The following is a 19,632-nucleotide window of genomic DNA, read 5'->3' on the forward strand; positions in this document are numbered from 1 at the left end:
TACCAAGAGTCTACGCTGCATTTATTGCCAATACTTTGGGCATGGGAAGCATTGTCACCAAGAATTTCTGAACTCTAGGGTTATATCATGTCGGTAAACAACAACTATAGGAGTCTTCGAGGCCACAAGTACGACTTAAGACATCAGGACTATCAAAAAGGACTTCACTAAAATGTGAACAGTGCTTTCAGTAAACTGAAATGCAGGTTAAGTGACAACAGAGTTTATTTTCTTCCTCTCCTGATGCCGATAATAATGACAAATAGCACCATTTGAGCAATACAGTTGGTTAACAAGGGTATACAGAGAGGAGACAGATGTAATAGCAGAATGCTAGAATCTAGATTTAAGAAAAAACACACACTGCTGGAGGAATTCAGAAGATCAAGCAGCACCTGTGGAGGCAAAGAGACGGTCAACATTCCGGGTCAAGACCCGACAGTGGAGATGGAAGAGAGTCAGTATCATGAACTGAGATGGAGGAGTGAGACAGGGAGAGGTCGGTGTTGGATGTAGTCAAGTTAGGTGGGGATGATGAGCAGATAAAGCCCGATGGGGGAGGCTGAGAGGGAGTTTAGAGGCGGGAAAGAGAAAAAAAGTTAGGCAGATGGAACCAGGAACGTAGAGAGAGAACGTATGGGGACAGTGTCAATGGCGTGGGAAGAGAACCTATCAAAAATATACTTTATGACAGTAGTTATAAAATGATAGCAGCATAGTGAACGACATAAAGTTGTCATCTCAAATGTCAAATGGTCCGATGGTGTTTTCAACATTTCCATAAGCAAAATTATTCAATAGGATCAATAACAAACTGTTCTCCACCACCATTGTCAGCATCCTATGTATCTCAAACATTAGAAAAACAAGATTGCTTTCAACAATAAAATGTCCATGGCATCTATGGACATAGATATGGATCTTATAGCTATTGTCCAAATTCCTTACAATTAAATTATCTGTAATAATGATAAACAGGGCCCATGTAAAACATTCTAAAATTGCATTGTCCAAGACGCCGGAGCTGTCAAACAGGGGCGTCATTTCAAAGGTACACAATAAAGCTGGAGAAACTCAGCGGGTGCAGCAGCATCTATGGAGCGAAGGAAAAAGGCAACGTTTCGGGCCGAAACCCTTCTTCAGACTGATCGGGGGTGGGGGTGGGGGGGGGGCGGGGAGAAGAAAGGAAAAAGGAGGAGGAGCTCGAAGGCTGGGGGATGGGAGGAGACAGCATTTCAAGTTTTGTTTGGGGGGGAGCTTGTCTCCCAAGAGTGTCAAACAAGGTTATAGGTTACATCCCAGTGCATAACCATACAATAAAACATATTATACTCAATTTAATAATATGACAAAATATTGCACGGTTGCACTCACTAATTATCATGAAATATAATTATCAAGCAAGTAAAGAAAAAGATGGTAATCATGTATTTTTATAAAGGTGCCGGCCCAGCATCCACTCGCCCTGACTCCCCTGCAGCTCTGGGCCTTCACACACACACACTCATTCACACTCACACACACACACACACACACACACACACTCACCCACCCACCCACACACACTCTCACCCAACCACACACTCATTCACACACACACACTCATTCACACACACTCACTCACCCACACACACTCTCACCCAACCACACACTCATTCACACACACACACACACATTCACACACACACACACACATTCACACACACCCACTCACACCTGCAATGGACCACAATTCAACTTCATTCGACGCCAGATCCACACCCTCAGCAAACGCTTCCTCGCCTATCTGATCACAAGCATGCCCGCCTCCAGAGCGATTCCTCAACCGACGCTCCTCGACTCGACCGCCCGCAGGCCCGGAGCTCCACCGCTGGGCCGCGGCACCGCCTGCCCGACCACCACGAGGCCAAGATGGCAACCACGAGGAGCAGCAACAACATCCACCACCTCTCCGACCCTCACCGCCTTCCCGGCCAAACCCAGGACCACCGAAAATACCGCGATTCTCACCGCCTCCCCGGGGCCACAGATGCTGCTGCCGCCAACCCGTATCTCTACTTCAGCCCCCCCCCCTCCCCCACGGACCCCCACGGGCCTCCACCAGCGACTCCGCCGACCATCGCCTTTCCACCGGCCACCAGCGGGACGGAGCCATCACCTCACCAGAGTTCCAGGCTCAGCACCAGGCCCACAACCTCCACGATGCATGTGGTCTGACTCTGCTGGATCCTATTGCTTCTCCCCCCCCCCCCCCCCCCCCCCTCTCTCCGCATCCCACTCTTTCAACCACGTTACCCCAACCACACACCTGCTAGTTAAAGTTCCCGCTGGTTTTTGGGGGGATTTTCTTTTTACAGAGGTGCGCTCCGGTGAACTCCGGCAGCACGGCACCCCTGGAGTAAACAACACACTTACTAATTCTTCTCCTTATTGTTTGCATCGAAAGTTACATTTTAATGAATGGACTTTGATGACCCAAAAGGGCTTGGAGATGAAGCATTAAGATCAGGAAAATATTGAGGCAAATGTATTTCCTCTTTAGATTCTGTGCAGTTCAATTTGCAAAGAATGTGATTTTGCTTCTTTTTTTTCCATCTTGATTTTGCTACCTGTAAGAATGAAACTTGCCTCCAACCAACAATTACAAATCATTTTACATATGGAAGATTTCCACGTTAGATACATAGATCATACTCTTATCTCCCGTTCCTGCAATAGTGCGTCGTTAGTTGTTTAGAAGACAATTCAAAATTACAACAGATTTCAGGAATTCACAGACTTTATTTGAAACTTTTCCAACAAATTGTTGTTATTCCACACACTACAGGTTACCTGGATTATTATACTCTCCGTTCAAGTGGTTTGAAACATCCTTAAAATATGTATGTTTCTGCCTTTCTATCTTCTCATCAAATATTGCATTCAATCTGAAAAGAAAATATAAAACCGGTTAATAATTCTGGTCAAAAGACTTGTTTGTTTTCTCCCTTTCAATTGTTGAGCCTTTTTTTCCTGCGGAAACATGGCAATCTAGACTGGAAACATTCCAAACCAATAGCCTAGACAATGTGCGTGTGACGAATGCAAAAGAAACTGAGCAACTTACTGCCAATATATCAGCCCCGACAGAGGCTCAATAAATTCTCCGGACTATGAACAATGCAATGCTTCCATCTAGTGGCTGCAAGGAATATTGGAAGTAATCATCTGGTCAAGTCAAGTCAAGTCAAGAGAGTTTATTGTCATATATCCCAAATAGGACAATGAAATTCTTGCTTTGCATCAGCACAACGGAATATCAATAAACACATCAATAAATAAGCAGAAAAAGTGCAAATAAACAGATAATGGTCTATTAGTGTTCAGAGATTTGTTTGAGTTGAGTTTAATAGCCTGATGGCTATGGGGAAGCAGCTATTTCTGAACCTGGACGTTGCAGTCTTCAGGCTCCTGTACCTTCTACCTGAAGGTAGTGGGGAGATGAGTGTGTGGCCAGGATGGTGTGGGTCCTTGATGATGCTGCCAGCCTTTTTGAGGCAGCAACTGCGATAGATCCCCTCGATGGTAGGGAGGTCAGAGCCGATGATGGACTGGGCAGTGTTATCTAAGACAGATAATAAACTAAACGCGCGTTAATACGTGGGAAACAGCAAAAAGGTATCAAAGTAATACAGTATGAAAAAGTTTATTGTCTGGGAATAAACTCTAAAACAATACATGTTTCTGGTTTCTTGTAAAATGGGCTCTGCCCACGTGGAGTGAAGACGCCACTGCTGAGGGAAGGGACAAAGGAGGACCCGGCGTGTGGGGGGGACTGCGGTGTGGGAGGGGGAAGAACCTGCCATGGATACAGTGTAAACGTTGTCACTTTTTCAGTGCCCTTATGTGGCGACTATTTGCATACCTTGGGTACGCAAGCAGAAAATGTCACCGTGACTTGCCACAATTGTCAATAAAGTATTAATTAATTCATACCATTGGTCATAGTCTTCCAGTTAGAAAACCACTCTTCCACTACCACCCTTTGCTGATGTGAAGTGAACAATCTGTGGTTTACGGGATGAATGCGGTAAATATAATAACAACTTTTCCTGCATTCTGTGATTCCATCGCGTGTGACTGTTTACCTTGTTTTCTGTCTTGTTTCTGGACGTGCTCTGGGTGATTTAGCTGTCGTACATTTCCGTGATGCCTTCCCCTTTGGAGACTCTGCAATACTCTGCTTATGCCGACTGGCAGCCTGGCATAAAACAACAGGGAATTTTGCATAATAATAATAATAATAAAAACATAATGCACAAACTGCAACACAACACTCACCAAATTCCGCCCATCTCCAAGAACAGTGGAAACTGGGGAAGATAAATACTTTAGACTTAACTCCAGAGATACAGCATGGAAATAGGCCTTTCTGTACACCCTGCCTGTGCCGTGCAATTGTCAGTGCTATTCACTCAATACCTGAAACCACAAGGCATTTTTCAACATCTACAAGGCATGTCAAGATAGTGATGGATTCCCCTTGCTTTGATGACGCTCCTGAAGTTCGATACCATGTATGATCCTGTGGATTAAGTGAGCTGAAGGACCTGTTTTCATGCTACATCTCATGACCATGACAAGTACATGACCATCCAAGACAAGGCAACTCATTTAATTGACACCGTAAAAAAAATACACAGAATATTCATTCCTTGCACTACCAGTATGCAATGGCTGCAGTGTAGACCATCTACAAGGTGCACTGCAGTTACTTGCCCATGTTACTTCCTGCAGCCTCTCACATCCACAATCTCTACCACCAAGACAATAAAGATAGTAAGATAAAGATAGTGCACCATCTGCAGGTTCCCTGACAAGTTATGCTTGCAATTTTCTAATCTTTTGTAATTTCTAATCTTTTAGTTTGGAAATATATTGCTGGTCTATGGAAATATATTGTTGGTCTTTCATCCCTGCTGGGTTTGAATAGTGGAACTCCCTTCCTCTCCAGTTTAGTTTAATTTACTTTAGAGATACAACGCAGAAACATGTCTTTCTGCCCACCGCGTCCACGCCAAGCGGCGATCCCCGCACACTTGCACTATTCTACACACACTAGGGACAATTTACAATTAAGCCAAGCCAATTAACCTACAAACCTGTATGTCTTTGGTGTGTGGGAGGAAACCGGAGATCCCGGAGAAAACCCATTCCGGTCACGAGGAGAACATACAAACTCCATACAGACAGCGCCCGTAGGCGGGATCGAACCTGGCTCTCTGGTGCTGTAACTCTACCGCTGCACCACCGTGCTGCCCCTAGGTCAAGAAGTTGGTTCAGCACCACCTTCTCAAGGGCAACAAGGAATTGGCAACTTCGCTGGTTTGTGCTGCACCTGTCAGACCCATTGATGAAGTAACAGATGAGATCCAGTCCTCAAACAGCTTGTAAGCTGCCTGTCCCCTTCATACTTGTTGTACAAGACAGAGATTATCTTAAAAAGATGATCTTTTGATTGCCATTAACATTTTAGAGAAACTTAAAAAACAATTTAAATGAAGTAGCTAAGAACAACTTATTTTTCAAGATTTTTTTTCAAGATTATTTTTCAAGATTTTCAAAACTGATTTTCCATCATTTTTAAACACAAAGCAAAAACATTTATTAGCAGTACAATTAAATAAGTGACAGTAAACTCAATGGAGACATGAATCCCATATCAGATTAGACCCATAGCTGATGTGATTAGTGATTCTGCAGCACAATGTGGGCTGTGCAATTTTTTAAATGTTTGTGTTTTCTAATCTTTGAATTTACTTTCCAACTATCATTTAGATCTAATTTATAGCATTCTTCTTTATACTTTCCTGTTCGAGTGATATTCAGGGTTAATATTGCCTGCCGTTAACACTCTTGCATTTCTTCAAAACAGGACCTCGGGATCATTTACATTGACCCAAGTGAAGTGGACAAATCTGTTTACGGAAAATGTCACGTAAACCAGTGTATCTCTCTCTGTGTGTACTAAATGCAGTGACGGTTATGATGAAATTCTACAATGAAGACTTCCACATATTATTTAATTTACTCTAGCTGTGTGAGACAAACTCACTAGGTAACTAATAGAACCCTCTTATGTAATGGAAGACATAAAAATCATTTATAGCCCGTTTACCTTCAGGTCAGGAACTACTTCATTACTCGATCCAGGAATGCTGGGGGGTTCTTTTACCCTTCCATCATCAGCCTGTTCTTCAGGAATATTTTGCTCACTCAACGTTAACATATTGTCGCCGTTGAACACATTTGGTGAAGGGCTCGTCGAGGCTGTTCTAAGCATCTTCTCCTGAGCATCAGGTACTGCTTCACTGCTGCTGGCTTCATGGTTTTCCCTCTCAGTTTCTTCATCTGCACCATTTTGCTTCAGGTTTATCTCAGCTACCTTGTTAGCTGATAGATAATAAGGCTGTTTTGATTTCTCTAATTCAGTATTTTCACGAGGACAATTGTGATTACGCTGTTCCGACTCGAGACTTTGATTAACCTCTTTGGTCAACTTCAACACAGTAAAATCTGTCAACGAGACATTACCTGAACAAGTTGTTTCCAATTCATCACGAACAAGGCAGCTTTTGGGCAACTGTGGTGTATTTGGGAGAGACGCAGAGGGCCGACTGTTATCCCGACATTTATGCTCATTAAGGGCATCGACAAATCTGAGTGATTCAGTATTATGATCAACGTCATCATCTGATTCCTGGAGAATCTTATCGATTTCCTCAGATGTAAGGTTAAGTAGATCGTCTCCATCGAGGTCCTTTTCCTCCAGCTCCAGCAAGGAATCATCGAGGTCTTCGCTCTCATCTAACGCACGAGACGAAGCGCCCTGTCCCTTGTCTGCAGGCACCGTGGCACCAGGATCTCCTTTCCAGTTATGGGACTGAAAGGAACATAGCCGCCCTGTCAGAGATTCCACGCTGTTAGTATGAGGTTTCTTAACGCACGGCAATGAATGCATTTCTTCAACGACTCTTGGCCGCTTGAATGCAGTGCGTACGTGAGGAATGGTTGAAATTCCTCTCTTGCATTGAGAAGAGCGCAATTCTTTTGCTGCAGCAGAACCGGTGGATGCATTGTCACTATCGTCAATCTTCAATTCTAGATTGCAAATTATACCATCTTGAGCTCCATCCATTATTTCTTTCATAGTGGATTTGTTTTGTCCCCCTAAAACAATATATATATATACACACTTCATTGATAAAATTATCATTTTGCTTTTAACAGAACAGATAGTATGTTCACAGCAACTAACATTTATATAGCATGTTTAACCAGAGTTAAATGATCCAAGTTAAGGGCCTGTCCCACTTAGTGATTTTTTATGGCAACTGCGAGAGTCAGTGACTCACGCCCATAGTCGCACTAAAAGCCGTCAACTTGTACGACAATCTACGTCAAGCTACGACACTCCACGTACGAAATGAACTAATCTACAATAAATGTAAGGACCAATAACTTTTTAATAACTTTAAGAAATAAATTGTTTATTTAACGTCAGCTTCAAAATAACATCATATTGAAAAACAACAATTCGTTTAACAAGAAAGGTTTAACTTCAACAAAAGTAACTGTATATATTTAACGGCATATTTCAAAGAACATCATACTTAAGCAAAAATTTTATTCAACAACAAGCCTGATTTGACAATAACGTTACAATTTACATTAACTCCAATGAACTTCAACAAGACAAAAATATCTTTATTTTTCCCCACACTAGAAAGAACATCATTTAAATGTTCTTAATAAAGTACTTTGTAGATTTATGTACTTTTGTACTTTTCATTCTTTATGGGCACTTTGCCCCTGGCTATCTTCAGCCAAATAATGTTCTTGAGTCTAAAAAAGTTTTGAAAGTAGACGTTTTATATGCCCGCGTCTCCGGGCGTCGCCCGCAGGACAGCATATGTCAGCATGTGGCAGGGCGCACAACATGATAAGACACCCAGATTTCGCCTAAAGATTTTGAACATTCCAAAATCCAGGGGCGGCAGGGAGGCAATGTGTGTCACCCAGGGTCACGCCACATCACGCCCCGACCATGCCGCGACAACCTCTTTTCAGTCTGTCGCCACAAATGTCGCCCAAGTGGGACAGGTCCTTTACTTCTTTACAAGTTCTGTCAAACAGAATTCAAACTCATGTTCTAAAAAACATTGATTACATTAGGTGAGAATAGTGTACTCAAAGTAGGATTCATGAAGGGAAGATGATTAAAGAGAGGTTGACAATGAGGAGAAATGCCATGATCATATTGAATGGCGGTGCAGGCTCGAAGGGCCGAATGGCCTACACCTGCACCTATTTTCTGTGTTTCTATGAGACTTTGTCAGAGGGATGCAAGGTGTTAATAGTAAGTAATTAAGATCATAGACACTTGCAGTGTTGAACTCGCTGCATGAATTTGACAAACTTGGCTTAGTTGGAAGTTGAACCATTCACTATTGAGGCTTATGTCTGGTACACACACAATGGGCTGAATAGCCCGCTACTACATTGTAATTGAAGATAGACACAAAAGGTTGGAGTAACTCAGCGGCTCAGACAGCATCTCTGGAGAAAAGAAATAGGTTGACATACCCTTCTACATTGCAACTGTTCTATTATATGAGGCACAGCTGAGTTGTCCAAAATACAGATACCGTAGGAGTCACTGGTGGTCTCAGCTCACCTAAATGCTCACCTTGTCTGGGTGTGAAAGGCTGATCTATGGATGGTCTCTAGGGTCCCCTTGGTGGGATAATGCAGGTGCTTTACTCCCAGTACACCCCTGGTAAGTTTAGAGAGAAGGCAAAGCTGGGGCAAAGCCTAGATGTAGATGTAGAAACAAGGAACTGCAGATACTGGTTTACCAAGAAAAGACACAAAATGCTGGAGGTACTCTAACGTTTTGTGTCTTTCCTGGGGCAAAGCTGTATGACTATAAGGCTTCAACTTATTAAGTATCATTTGCATTCTGAGACATTCACTGCGATCCGGGTGCGAGCCCGGCTATGGGTGCTGCCTGTAGGGAGTTTGTACGTTCTCCCTGGACCACATGAGTTTTCTCCGAGATCTTCGGTTTCCTCCCGCACTCCAATAACGTACAGGTTTGTAGGTTAATTGGCTTGGTATAAATGTAAAATTGTCCCTAGTGTGCGTAGGATAGTATTAACGTGCGGGGATCACTGATTGGTGCAGACCTCATGGGTTGAAGGGCCTATTTCCATGCTGTATCTGTACTACCACTGAAGGAATGGCCACACTGTCAATGTGATACAATTAACCATTGACAATCTTTGTAGTGACAAGCAAATCTCAAAAGATCTTTCAAAGATGAAATCAGTAAAATACTATTACTGTATATTCTAGTATAAATTTGACACACATTTCAACAAAGATCATTGTAAGGTGAAATCAAACTTGACATTTAATTAAAACCACGCAAGGTTTATAATGTCTGGATGCCCCAGGGTCAAATTAAACTGAACTAGTCCATCTAGAGAGGAAGGGAGTTCCACTATTCAATGAATGATGGGTCAGTCATTTTATGATTGATTTGAATATAATGAATGGAGGCAAAATACAAAGTGCACGTGGCAGGCCAGAAGTATTCTCAGTAAAGCAAATCAAAGCGAGTGCAAACAGTACTACAATAACTTTTTGTGAATATATGTACACACATACATACATATACACATAAGGTGAGGCAGCATCTATGGAGCAAAGCAATAGGTGACGTTTCGGGTCCAGACCCTTCTTCAGACTGGTGAAGTCTCGACCTGAAAAGTCACCTATTCCTTCGCTCCATAGATGTTGCCTCACCCGCTGAGTTTCTCCAGCATTTTGGTCTACCTTCGATTTTTCCAGCATCTGCAGTTCCTTCTTATACATATACATACATGGACACACACATATAAAAGGAACTGCAGATGCTGGTTTATACCGAAGATAGACACAAAGTGCCGGAGTAACTGAGCAAGTTAGGCAGCATCTCTGGAGAAAAAGGTGCCGTTTCGCATTGGAACTCTTCAGGTTCCAACCCAGAACGTCACCTTTTCTCTTTCTCCAGAGATGCTTTTTGACCTGCTGAGTTACTCCAGCACTTTGTGTCTATCTTCGGTATACACACATACATATACATACACACACACACACAAACAAACAATAATAGTGCAAAGATAAAAGCAACGTCCCAAAGTCTACACAGTTTAGAGCCTATTTGTAGGTTGCAGTGTTTAATACTCTGATAACTGTTGGGAAGAAGCTACTCCTGAACACGAATGTCACAATTTTCAGGCCTTCTGAGCCGGATGTGACAGAGTTTACCTTCTTCCCGATGGCAGGAGTGAAATGAGGGTGTGGCCAGCGTGGTGTGTGCCTCTGATGATAGTGGCTGCCTTTTTGAGACAGCGACTCTCGCAGATTATTTGGTGGCAAGGAGCGCAAGGCAGCACAACCATAACTCTCTTAAATGTGTATTAAAACTGAGCAGATGTTACAAATGCAATAATGCAATTCGCAAAACAAATAATGTAACATGAGGTATTACAAAAAATGACCTGAGATTATAAATATACTATAAAATACAACAAAATGTCCCGCAGTGACATATTCTGCATATTCAAATAAAAGCTTCAGCAATTAACTCAAACTACGAATCGCAAGCACTTCTTTGCTGACCCTGACCCTGACCTCTAATCGCTCCAGCATAACGCAATGGACCAACTCTGTACTTTCAGAAGAAGGGTCCTGACCCGAAACGTCACACATCATTTCTGTGCCCCAGAGATGCTGTCAGACAAATGTGGGTCCCTTACAATCAGAGACAGGTGAATATATAATAGGAAACAAAGAAAATGGCAGAACAGTTAAACGAGTACTTTGGTTCTGTCTTCACTAAGGAAGACACAAACAATCTCCCACAAATACTAGGGGACTGAGGATCTAGTAGGAGGGAGGAACTGAAGGGAATCCACATTAGTCAGTAAATGGTGTAAGGTAAACTGTTGGGACTGAAGGCAGATAAATTCCCAGAGCCTAAAGGCCTGTATCCCAGAGTACTCAAGGAGATGGCCCTAGAAATCGTGGATGCATTGGTGATCATTTTCCAAGACTGGAGGATAGCCAATGTAACCCCACTTTTTTAAAGAAAGGAGGGAGAGAGAAATGGGGAATTATAGACCAGTTAGCGTTACATCGGTAGTGGGGAAGATGCTCAAGTCGATTGTTAAAGATGTTATAGCAGCTCATTTGGAAAGCAGTGACAGGATCGGTCAAATTCAGCATGGATTTATGAAGGGGAAATCATGCTTGACTAATTTTCTGGAATTTTTTGAGGATGTAACAAGTAGAATGGATAAGGGAGAGCCAGTGGATGTGGTATATCTGGACTTTCAGAAAGCCTTTGACAAGGTCCCACGCAAGAGATTAGTGTGCAAAATTACAGCAGATGGTATTTGGGGTAGGGTATTGACATGGATAGAGAACTGGTTGGCAGACAGGAAGCAAAGAGTAGGATTAACTGATCCTTTTCAGAATGGCAGACAGTGACTAGTGGGGTGCCGCAAGGCTCAGTGCTGGGACCCCAGTTATTTACAATATATATTAACGATTTAGACCAGGCAATTAAATGTGACATCTCCAAGTTTATGGATGACATAAAGCTGGGTGGCAATGTGAGCTGCAATGAGGATGCTATGAGGTTGCAGGGTGACTTGGATAGGTTGGGTGAGTGGGCAGATGCAGTATAATGTGGATAAATGTGAGGTTACCCACTTTGGAGGCAAGAACAGGAAGGCAGATTATTATCTGAATTATGTCAGATTAGGAAAAGGGGAGGTGCAACGAGACCTGGGTGTCCTTGTTCATCAGTCACTGTAAGTAAGCATGCAGGTACAGCAGGCAGTGAAGAAAGCTAATAGCATGTTGGCCTTCATTACGAGAGGATTTGAGTTTAGGAGCAAGGATGTCTTACTGCAGTTGTACAGGGCCCTGGTGAGACTGCACCTGGAGTATTGTGTGCAATTTTGGTCTCCTAATTTGAGGAAGGACATTATTGCTATTGAGGGAGTGCAGCGCAGGTTCACCAGTTTAATTCCCGGGATGGCAGGACTGGCATATGATGAAAGAATAGGTCGTCTGGGCTTGTATTCACTGGAATTTAGATGGGTGAGAAGGGATCTTACAGGAACATATACAATTCTTAAAGGATTGGACAGCCTCGATGCAGGAAAACTTTTCCCGATATTGGGGAGTTCAGAACCTGGGGTCAGAGTTTAAGAATAAGGGGTAGGCCATTTAAGACTGAGGTGAGGAAAAACCTCTTCACCCAGAGAATTGTGAATCTGTGGAATTATCTGCCCCAAAAGGCAGTGGAGACCAATTTACTGGATGTTTTCGAGAGTGATTTAGATTTAGCTCTTAGTGCTGAAGGAATTAAGGGATATGGGGGGGAAAAAACAGGAACGGCGTACTGATTTTAGATGATCAGCCATGAACATATTGAATGGCGGTGCTGGCTCGAAGGGCCGAATGGCCTACTCCTGCACCTATTTTTCTATGTTTCTATCCCAATGAGTTACTACAGCACTTTGTGTCTATCCTAACATTTCGGGCGAGGACCCTTGTTCAAAATGAAGATGATGCTTCACTTGCTGAAGCAATTAACCTATAAACTCACATGTCTTTGGGTAGTGGGGGGGAAACTGGAGCACCCAGAGGAAACCCATGGGAAGCAGACCAAAGACAGACAGACAGACAGACAGACAGACAGACAGACAGACAGACAGACAGACAGACAGACAGACAGACAGACAGACAGACAGACAGACAGACATAGGACCTGGGCTCGACCAGCTGCACCACTACACAGCTGGTAACACTTCAAAACCACCTCATTAGCTTTAAAATGCTTTGTAAAGACGAGTCATAATAGCTTAAGGCTCTTTTTCATTTCAAAAATAACTAATTCATTAGCTGTGATAAATTTCAAATCTTCAATTAATTTCTATCCCTTTTCTAGAGTTCTAGAGATGGGAAGGGTCATTGATTTTCAGCGCAGAAAGATCTTAATACCGTAACACGCCAATTGTTTCTTAAATAATTCCCACACCTCAGGAAGTCCGATCCACAATAGAAGAAAACTTTCTTGAGTTATCAGTTCTGAACTCATCTTTTCCATTTTATTTTTTATTACTCTATCATTTTAGCCAAATCCATATTAATTCTCAGATTCTTTCATGGTTGCAGAGTTCTATTCTTCCTTCGTGACTCAGATCCTTGCCATAGGAAGTCAGTCTCTTCCCTGCACATCTTAGTCACTGAAATTTCCCTTGTAGCTTGGCAACCAGAGCAAGAGGCGGAATTCAAGATAGCCAGAGGGCTAAACAATGTGATCGTCATTGTCTCTAAATTGTATTAGGCTGTTTTCACAACTCAATTTAATTCCCATTCCAGATACCATCAAATAATCCGCACAGAACTTTCTTCCCACCCTGCTTCCTGTAAAGACTCTATCCCCTACTAACCAATTCCTTCATCTACACTGCATCTGCGCCCAGGATGAGGATTTCCATACTAAGTCATCGGAGATGTCCTCATTCGTTAGGAAACGGGGTTCCCCTCTTCCATTATAGATGAGGCTCTCACTAGGGTCTCCTCGATATCCCACAGCTCCGCTCTTGCTCCCCCGCCCCCCCATTCGCAACAAGGACAGAGTCCCTCTTGTCCCCCCCCCCCTTCCACCCCATCAGTCATCGCATACAGCATATAATCCTCCAACACTTTCACCACCTCCAACGAGATCCCACTATTGGCCACATCTTCCTATCTCCACTCCTTTCTGCTTTCCGCAGAGACCGTTCCCTCCGCAACTCCCTGGTCAACTCGTCCCTTCCCACCCAAACCACCCCCTCCCCGGGTACTTTCCCCTGCAACCGCAGGAGATGCAACACTTGTCCCTTGCACCTCCTCCAACCTCACCTACTGTATCCGCTGTTCCAAGTGTCAACTTCTGTACATCGGCGAGACCAAGCACAGGCCCGGCGATCGTTTCGCTGAACACCTCTGCTCAGTCCGCCTTAACCTACCTGATCTCCAGGATGCTAAACACTTTAACACCCCCTCCCATTTCCACACTGACCTTTCTGTCCTGGGCCACCTCCATTGTCAGAGTAAGTCCCAGCACAAATTGGAGGAACAGCACCTCATATTTCACTTGGGTAGCTTACACCCCCCCCCCCCCCCAGCAATATGAACATTCACTTCTCTAACTTCAAGTAGCCATTACTATCCCTCTCTCTCCATCCCCTGCCCCTTCCCAGTTCTCCCACCAGTCTTACTGCCTTCGATTACTTTCTATCCTTGTCCTGCCCACTCCCCTGACATCAGTCTGAAGAAGGGTCTCGACACGAAACGTCGCCCATTCCTTCCCTCCAGAGATGCTGTCTGTCCCGCTGAGTTACTCCAACATTTTGTGCTACCTTCGATTTAAACCAGCAACTGCAGTTCATTCTTACACAGATAATCCACACTGTCCCTTTAATTAAACAGCAGTAAATGTTCCACAATCAACATTATAATTTATCAACTGACCCAACAATTTTTAGAGCTTTATGCAAAAAGTCCCCAGGTTTTCCTAGCCGGGTATTCCCTTTAAGATTGTACTATATATTTTTCACATAGCCTGTAACTCTATTCTGTAGATTCTGGTTAAAACACAAAAGGACACAAAGTGCTGGAGTAACAGGTCAGCAAGGGGCCTGAAGCAGGGTTTCAACCTGAAACGTCACCTATTCCTTTTCTCCAGAGATGCTGCCTGACCCATCGAGGTACACCAGCATTTTGTGTCTATCTCTGGAGAACAAGGAAAGGTGAAGCTTCTGATCAAGATCCTTCTTTAGATTGATTCTAGGGGGAAGAGGAAAGCTGGAGAAGCGGAGAGGCAGGACCGAGCTGATGCACGTGAGGAAATGTTGGCAGGCAGGTGGTTGGAACAAAGGCCAGAGACAAGAACAATAGGTGTGAGACGGGTTTAAATTGAGCTGTGGACTCACAAGTTCACAAGTTATAGGAGTAGAATTAGGCCATTCAGCCCATTGAGTCCACGCCATTCAATCATGGCTGATCTCTGCCACCTAATGTCATTTTCCTGCCTTCTCCCCATAGCCTTTGACACCCGTTCTAATCAAGAATTTGGCTATCACTCCCTTAAAGATATCCGCTGACTTGGCCTCGAACAGCCCTCTGTGGCAATGAGTTCCACAGATTAACTACACTCTGACTAAAGATGTTCATCCTCACCTCCCTTCTAAAAAATCGCCCTTCAATTCTGAGGCTATGACCTATGACGCTCCCACCAGTGGAATCATCTTTTCCACATTCACTCTACCTATACCTTTCATTATTCTGTAAGTTTCGACCATCTAAACTCCAGCGAGTAGAGGCCCAGTGCCACAAACACTCATCAGATGCCCGTGCACAACAACCATCTTGTTTGCAACAATTTTCCTGAATGAAACTGCATGTTCTCCAGCAATTACAACTAACGCATGTTGCACTGTCTGTTGCCAGCAATGTGCCTGAGATAATCGGTTCAATTCGGGGGGACAGAGGGTGGGGGGGGGGAAACGGGTGGGAGGTGGGGTATTAATGTTTGGGGGGGGAGGATTAATTAGTAGGGGTCATTAACAAGTGGGGGTCGGGGGTTTGGAGGGGATTAAGTGGTGGGGAACAGAAGTAAAGATTCACCCTTACAGAAAACCAGCTTGATCAATGCTTGGATATTTAATGAAACAAAGAAAAGTGCTTCAGAGCTAAAAGACCAGCCATGATCTTATTAAACATAAAACAGATTCAATTCTGATTATAATTCTTGGATTGAGTTACATCTCTGCTACATTGTCCCAAGTGCTTCACATTTGCATCTACTTTTTAAAAAGAGGTTTATTTTCCTTGCATCAAAACGTTTTTGAAATAGAGGTGAAAATGTTTTAAAATCTACATAAAAGGAACTTAATTGTGTATTATATTTGGGGGTGTTGCTCCTGTTTTACCTGTGTCCTACCAATGACCACTAATGCTGGCTCCATGCTGTCTTCAGGGTGCAACTCTTCCAATTCCACAAGCACTTTTCACTGCTCAGCTGACACATGCTTATCATGTGATCTCACCTCTAGTAACTGACCCGCCCTTCTGTAATTTTAAAGGCACCTCACAGGTTAACAGAAATCCGAGTGACAGATTTCCATTCTCAAGAGCCAAGTGCTTTATTGCCATAGGTCCCAAATAGTGTACAGTTAAATTCTTACTTGCAGCAGTACAACAGAATATGTAAACACAGTACTCTGTAAGCAATATAATAAACGAGAAAAAAAAGTTCAGTGTGAGTGTGTATAGATAAAGGAATAGATACTCACATATAAGATAGACACAAAATGCTGGAGTAACTCAGCGGAACAGGCAGCATCTCTGGATAGAAGGAATGGGTGACATTTTGGGTCGAGACCCTTTTTCAGACTGAGAGTCAGGGGAGAGGCAGACGCAGAGATAAGGAAGTGTAAGTGTAAAAATGAGACATGAAAGGGGAGGAAGTTCAAGGAAAATGTAAAATAGATCATTGTTAGCTGGAAGAAGGTGACAACATAGAATACAGAGATAACATTTAATCAAGGGGACAGTCAGACTGGTCGGTAAACTAGGAAGGGGGAGGGTTGGAGATAAAGGGAAAGCAAGGGTTACTTGAAGTTAGTCAATATTCATACATATACACACACACATACATACACATATATATAAATATATAATTTTTTCACATGGGAATTATTCAGGTTATCAATATTTGAGAAATAATAGCATCTGAAAATTGGTGTTAATTGGTGAATATAAAAGCACCATTAATAAAAAGGGCTGATAATTCACCCTTGAAATTTACTAAAAAACACAGAAATATGTGACAACGCAGATTATCAAAGCTCGCACATGTGTGTCTACTGTGATAAAACTTCAATTTATCAGAAGTCCTGCTGGTTTGGCATTGGGCTCAGCTGTTCTTCTCCTATATTCCCTTTAAATGCAACCGAGCTCCAATTTCTTTTAAACCCAATGGAGCGAGGTTCCCATGGTCCCATTAAACCCACCTGGTTCACTGGAAACTTCAGTACACTACTGCTTCACATCCTGAAAAAAAGTGAATACAAAGTCATAGGGTCATAGAGCACAGAAACAGGCCCTTCAGCCCAACTCATCCATAACACCCAAGATGCCTCATCTAAGCTAGTCCCATTTGCCTGCATATTTCCCATATCCCGCTACACCTTTCCTATCCATGTCCTTGTCCAGATGCCTTTTAAATGTTATTATTTTACCTGCCACAGCTACTTTCCCTGCCACCTCATTCCATGTACCTAACACTATAAGTGTGAAGAAGATGCCCTTCAGGTTCCTATTAAATCTTTCCCCTCTTATCTCAAACTTATGCTCACTACCACAACCCATGGGAAAAAGTCTATCGATTCCCATCTTGATTTTATTCACCTCTATAAGATCACTCCACAGTCTCCTGCGCTCCAAGGAACAAAAACCTAGCCTACCCAAGTTCTCTCTATAGCTCAGGCCCTTGAATCCTGGCAACATCCTCGTGAATCTTCTCTGAAATTTATAAGTGTTATCTGCAAAGTTACTAATCTTGCCACGCACATTCTCATCCAAATCCTTGATATAGATGTCAAACAGCAATGAGCCCAGCACTCCTGAGGCAGGCCATTGGGCCTGGTCACTGTCCTCCAGTAAACAACCTTCCACCACCTCCCTCTGTTCCCTATTATTAAGACAATTCTGTATCCAGTTCGCTAGCTCTCCCTGGATCTCATGCACTCAAGTCTTTCAGAGCAGCCTATGAAAGGTGTGCTGAAATCCAATACATCTACTGCCCTGCCCTCATGAACCTTCTTGGTTACTTCTTCAAGAAACTGTGCGGAACAAAAGTATGCTGGTTATTAATAGGAGTAATATTCACCAGTCCAGAAAATCCAATATTCTGGCACCATCAAAATCGCTGGGTGCTGGATTATTGAGTTTTACTGAACTTTGCTGCAAGAAGATGCGCACATTGTAACCAGGACACGTGAAACAGAGAGAAAAAAAGGAAATTTTCATCAATAGTCTCTTTGAAAGATTTCCCAACTGGAAAGAACAAAAATATGAAAGCTAAACAGTTAAAAGCTTTCTCATTCATATAAAACAGCTGGAGTAAGGATTGACCATTGAATGTTACATTTCAAATCAAATCAAGTCATGGTGATTCGATCCCAGTTTTAAAAGGCACTGGTCTATAAAATAATCCCACATTTTGCATCAGTGTTCAACAATGCTACGTGGAGTCATAGAGTGATACAGCATGGAAACAGGCCCTTCAGCCCAACTTGTCCACACCGGCCAACATGTCCCAGCTACACTAGTCTCACCTGCCAGCATTTAGTCCATATCCCTCCAAACCTGTCCTATCCATGTACCTGTTCAAATGCTTCTTAAATGTTGGGATAGTCCCAGCCTCAGCAACTACCTCCTCTGGCAGCTTGTTCCATACATCCACCACCATTTGTGTGAAAAAGTTACCCCTCAGATTCCTATTAAATCTTTTCCCCTTAAATCAATATCCTTTGGTCCTCGATTCGCCTACTCTGGGCAAGAAGCTCTGTGCATTTGCCCGATCTATTCCTCTCATGATCTTATACACCTCTATAAGATCACATCTCATCCTCCTGTGCTCCAAGGAATAGAGTGCCAGCCTACTCAACTTCTGCCTATAGCTCAGACCCTCTAGTCCGGGCAACATCCTCGTAAATCTTCTCTGTACCCTTGCCAGCTTGACAACATCCTTCCTATAACACGGTGCCCAGAACTGAACACAATAATCTATACAAGAACAGTTTTGTCACTTCAACATGCCAGTAATTGCTCACATCTGGGATCAGGTTAAAGCTTAGATCATATCACCATTAATGACAATGGTCATTATATTAATGATCATGACACACAAACATCTCCCTAAAATGCAAATTATTACTCTTTATCTACTACAGCTTTGATTATTAACAAACTGGAAGAAAACAAAATTAAAAAGGATAGAAACATAGAAAATAGGTGCAGGAGTAGGCCATTCGGCCCTTCGAGCCTGCACCGCCATTCAATATGATCATGGCTGATCATCCAACTCAGTATCCTGTACCTGCCTTCTCTCCATATCCCCTGATCCCTTTAGCCACAAGGGCCACATCTAACTCCCTCTTAAATATAGCCAATGAACTGGCCTCAACTACCTTCTGTGGCAGAGAATTCCAGAGATTCACCACTCTCTGTGTGAAAAATGTTTTCCTCATCTCGGTCCTAAAAGATTTCCCCCTTATCCTTAAACTGTGACCCCTTGTTCTGGACTTCCCCAACATCGGGAACAATCTTCCTGCATCTAGTCTGTCCAACCCCTTAAGAATTTTGTAAGTTTCTATAAGATCCCCCCTCAATCTTCTAAATTCTAGCGAGTACAAGCCGAGTCTATTCAGTCTTTCTTCAGATAGAGAGATTAAACGAGGGATCAGTATTTTTTTTAAA

General features: G+C 43.0%; 1 protein-coding gene across 1 annotated transcript in view; it reads right to left on the reverse strand.

Annotated features, from left to right (window-relative positions):
- LOC116988447 (S100P binding protein) overlaps positions 1-19,632 on the reverse strand; it is a 37,026-nt gene that overhangs the window by 8,088 nt on the left and 9,306 nt on the right. The window contains exons 2-4 of the mRNA XM_033045151.1: positions 6,158-7,209; positions 4,128-4,240; positions 2,833-2,927 (exon numbers count right to left, since the gene is read on the reverse strand). Coding sequence (XP_032901042.1) covers positions 2,833-2,927; positions 4,128-4,240; positions 6,158-7,209 — 1,260 coding nt within the window. The remainder of the gene's footprint in view (positions 1-2,832; positions 2,928-4,127; positions 4,241-6,157; positions 7,210-19,632) is intronic.

Source organism: Amblyraja radiata, chromosome 27 (genome assembly GCF_010909765.2).
Source record: "Amblyraja radiata isolate CabotCenter1 chromosome 27, sAmbRad1.1.pri, whole genome shotgun sequence".
NCBI lineage: Eukaryota > Metazoa > Chordata > Chondrichthyes > Rajiformes > Rajidae > Amblyraja > Amblyraja radiata.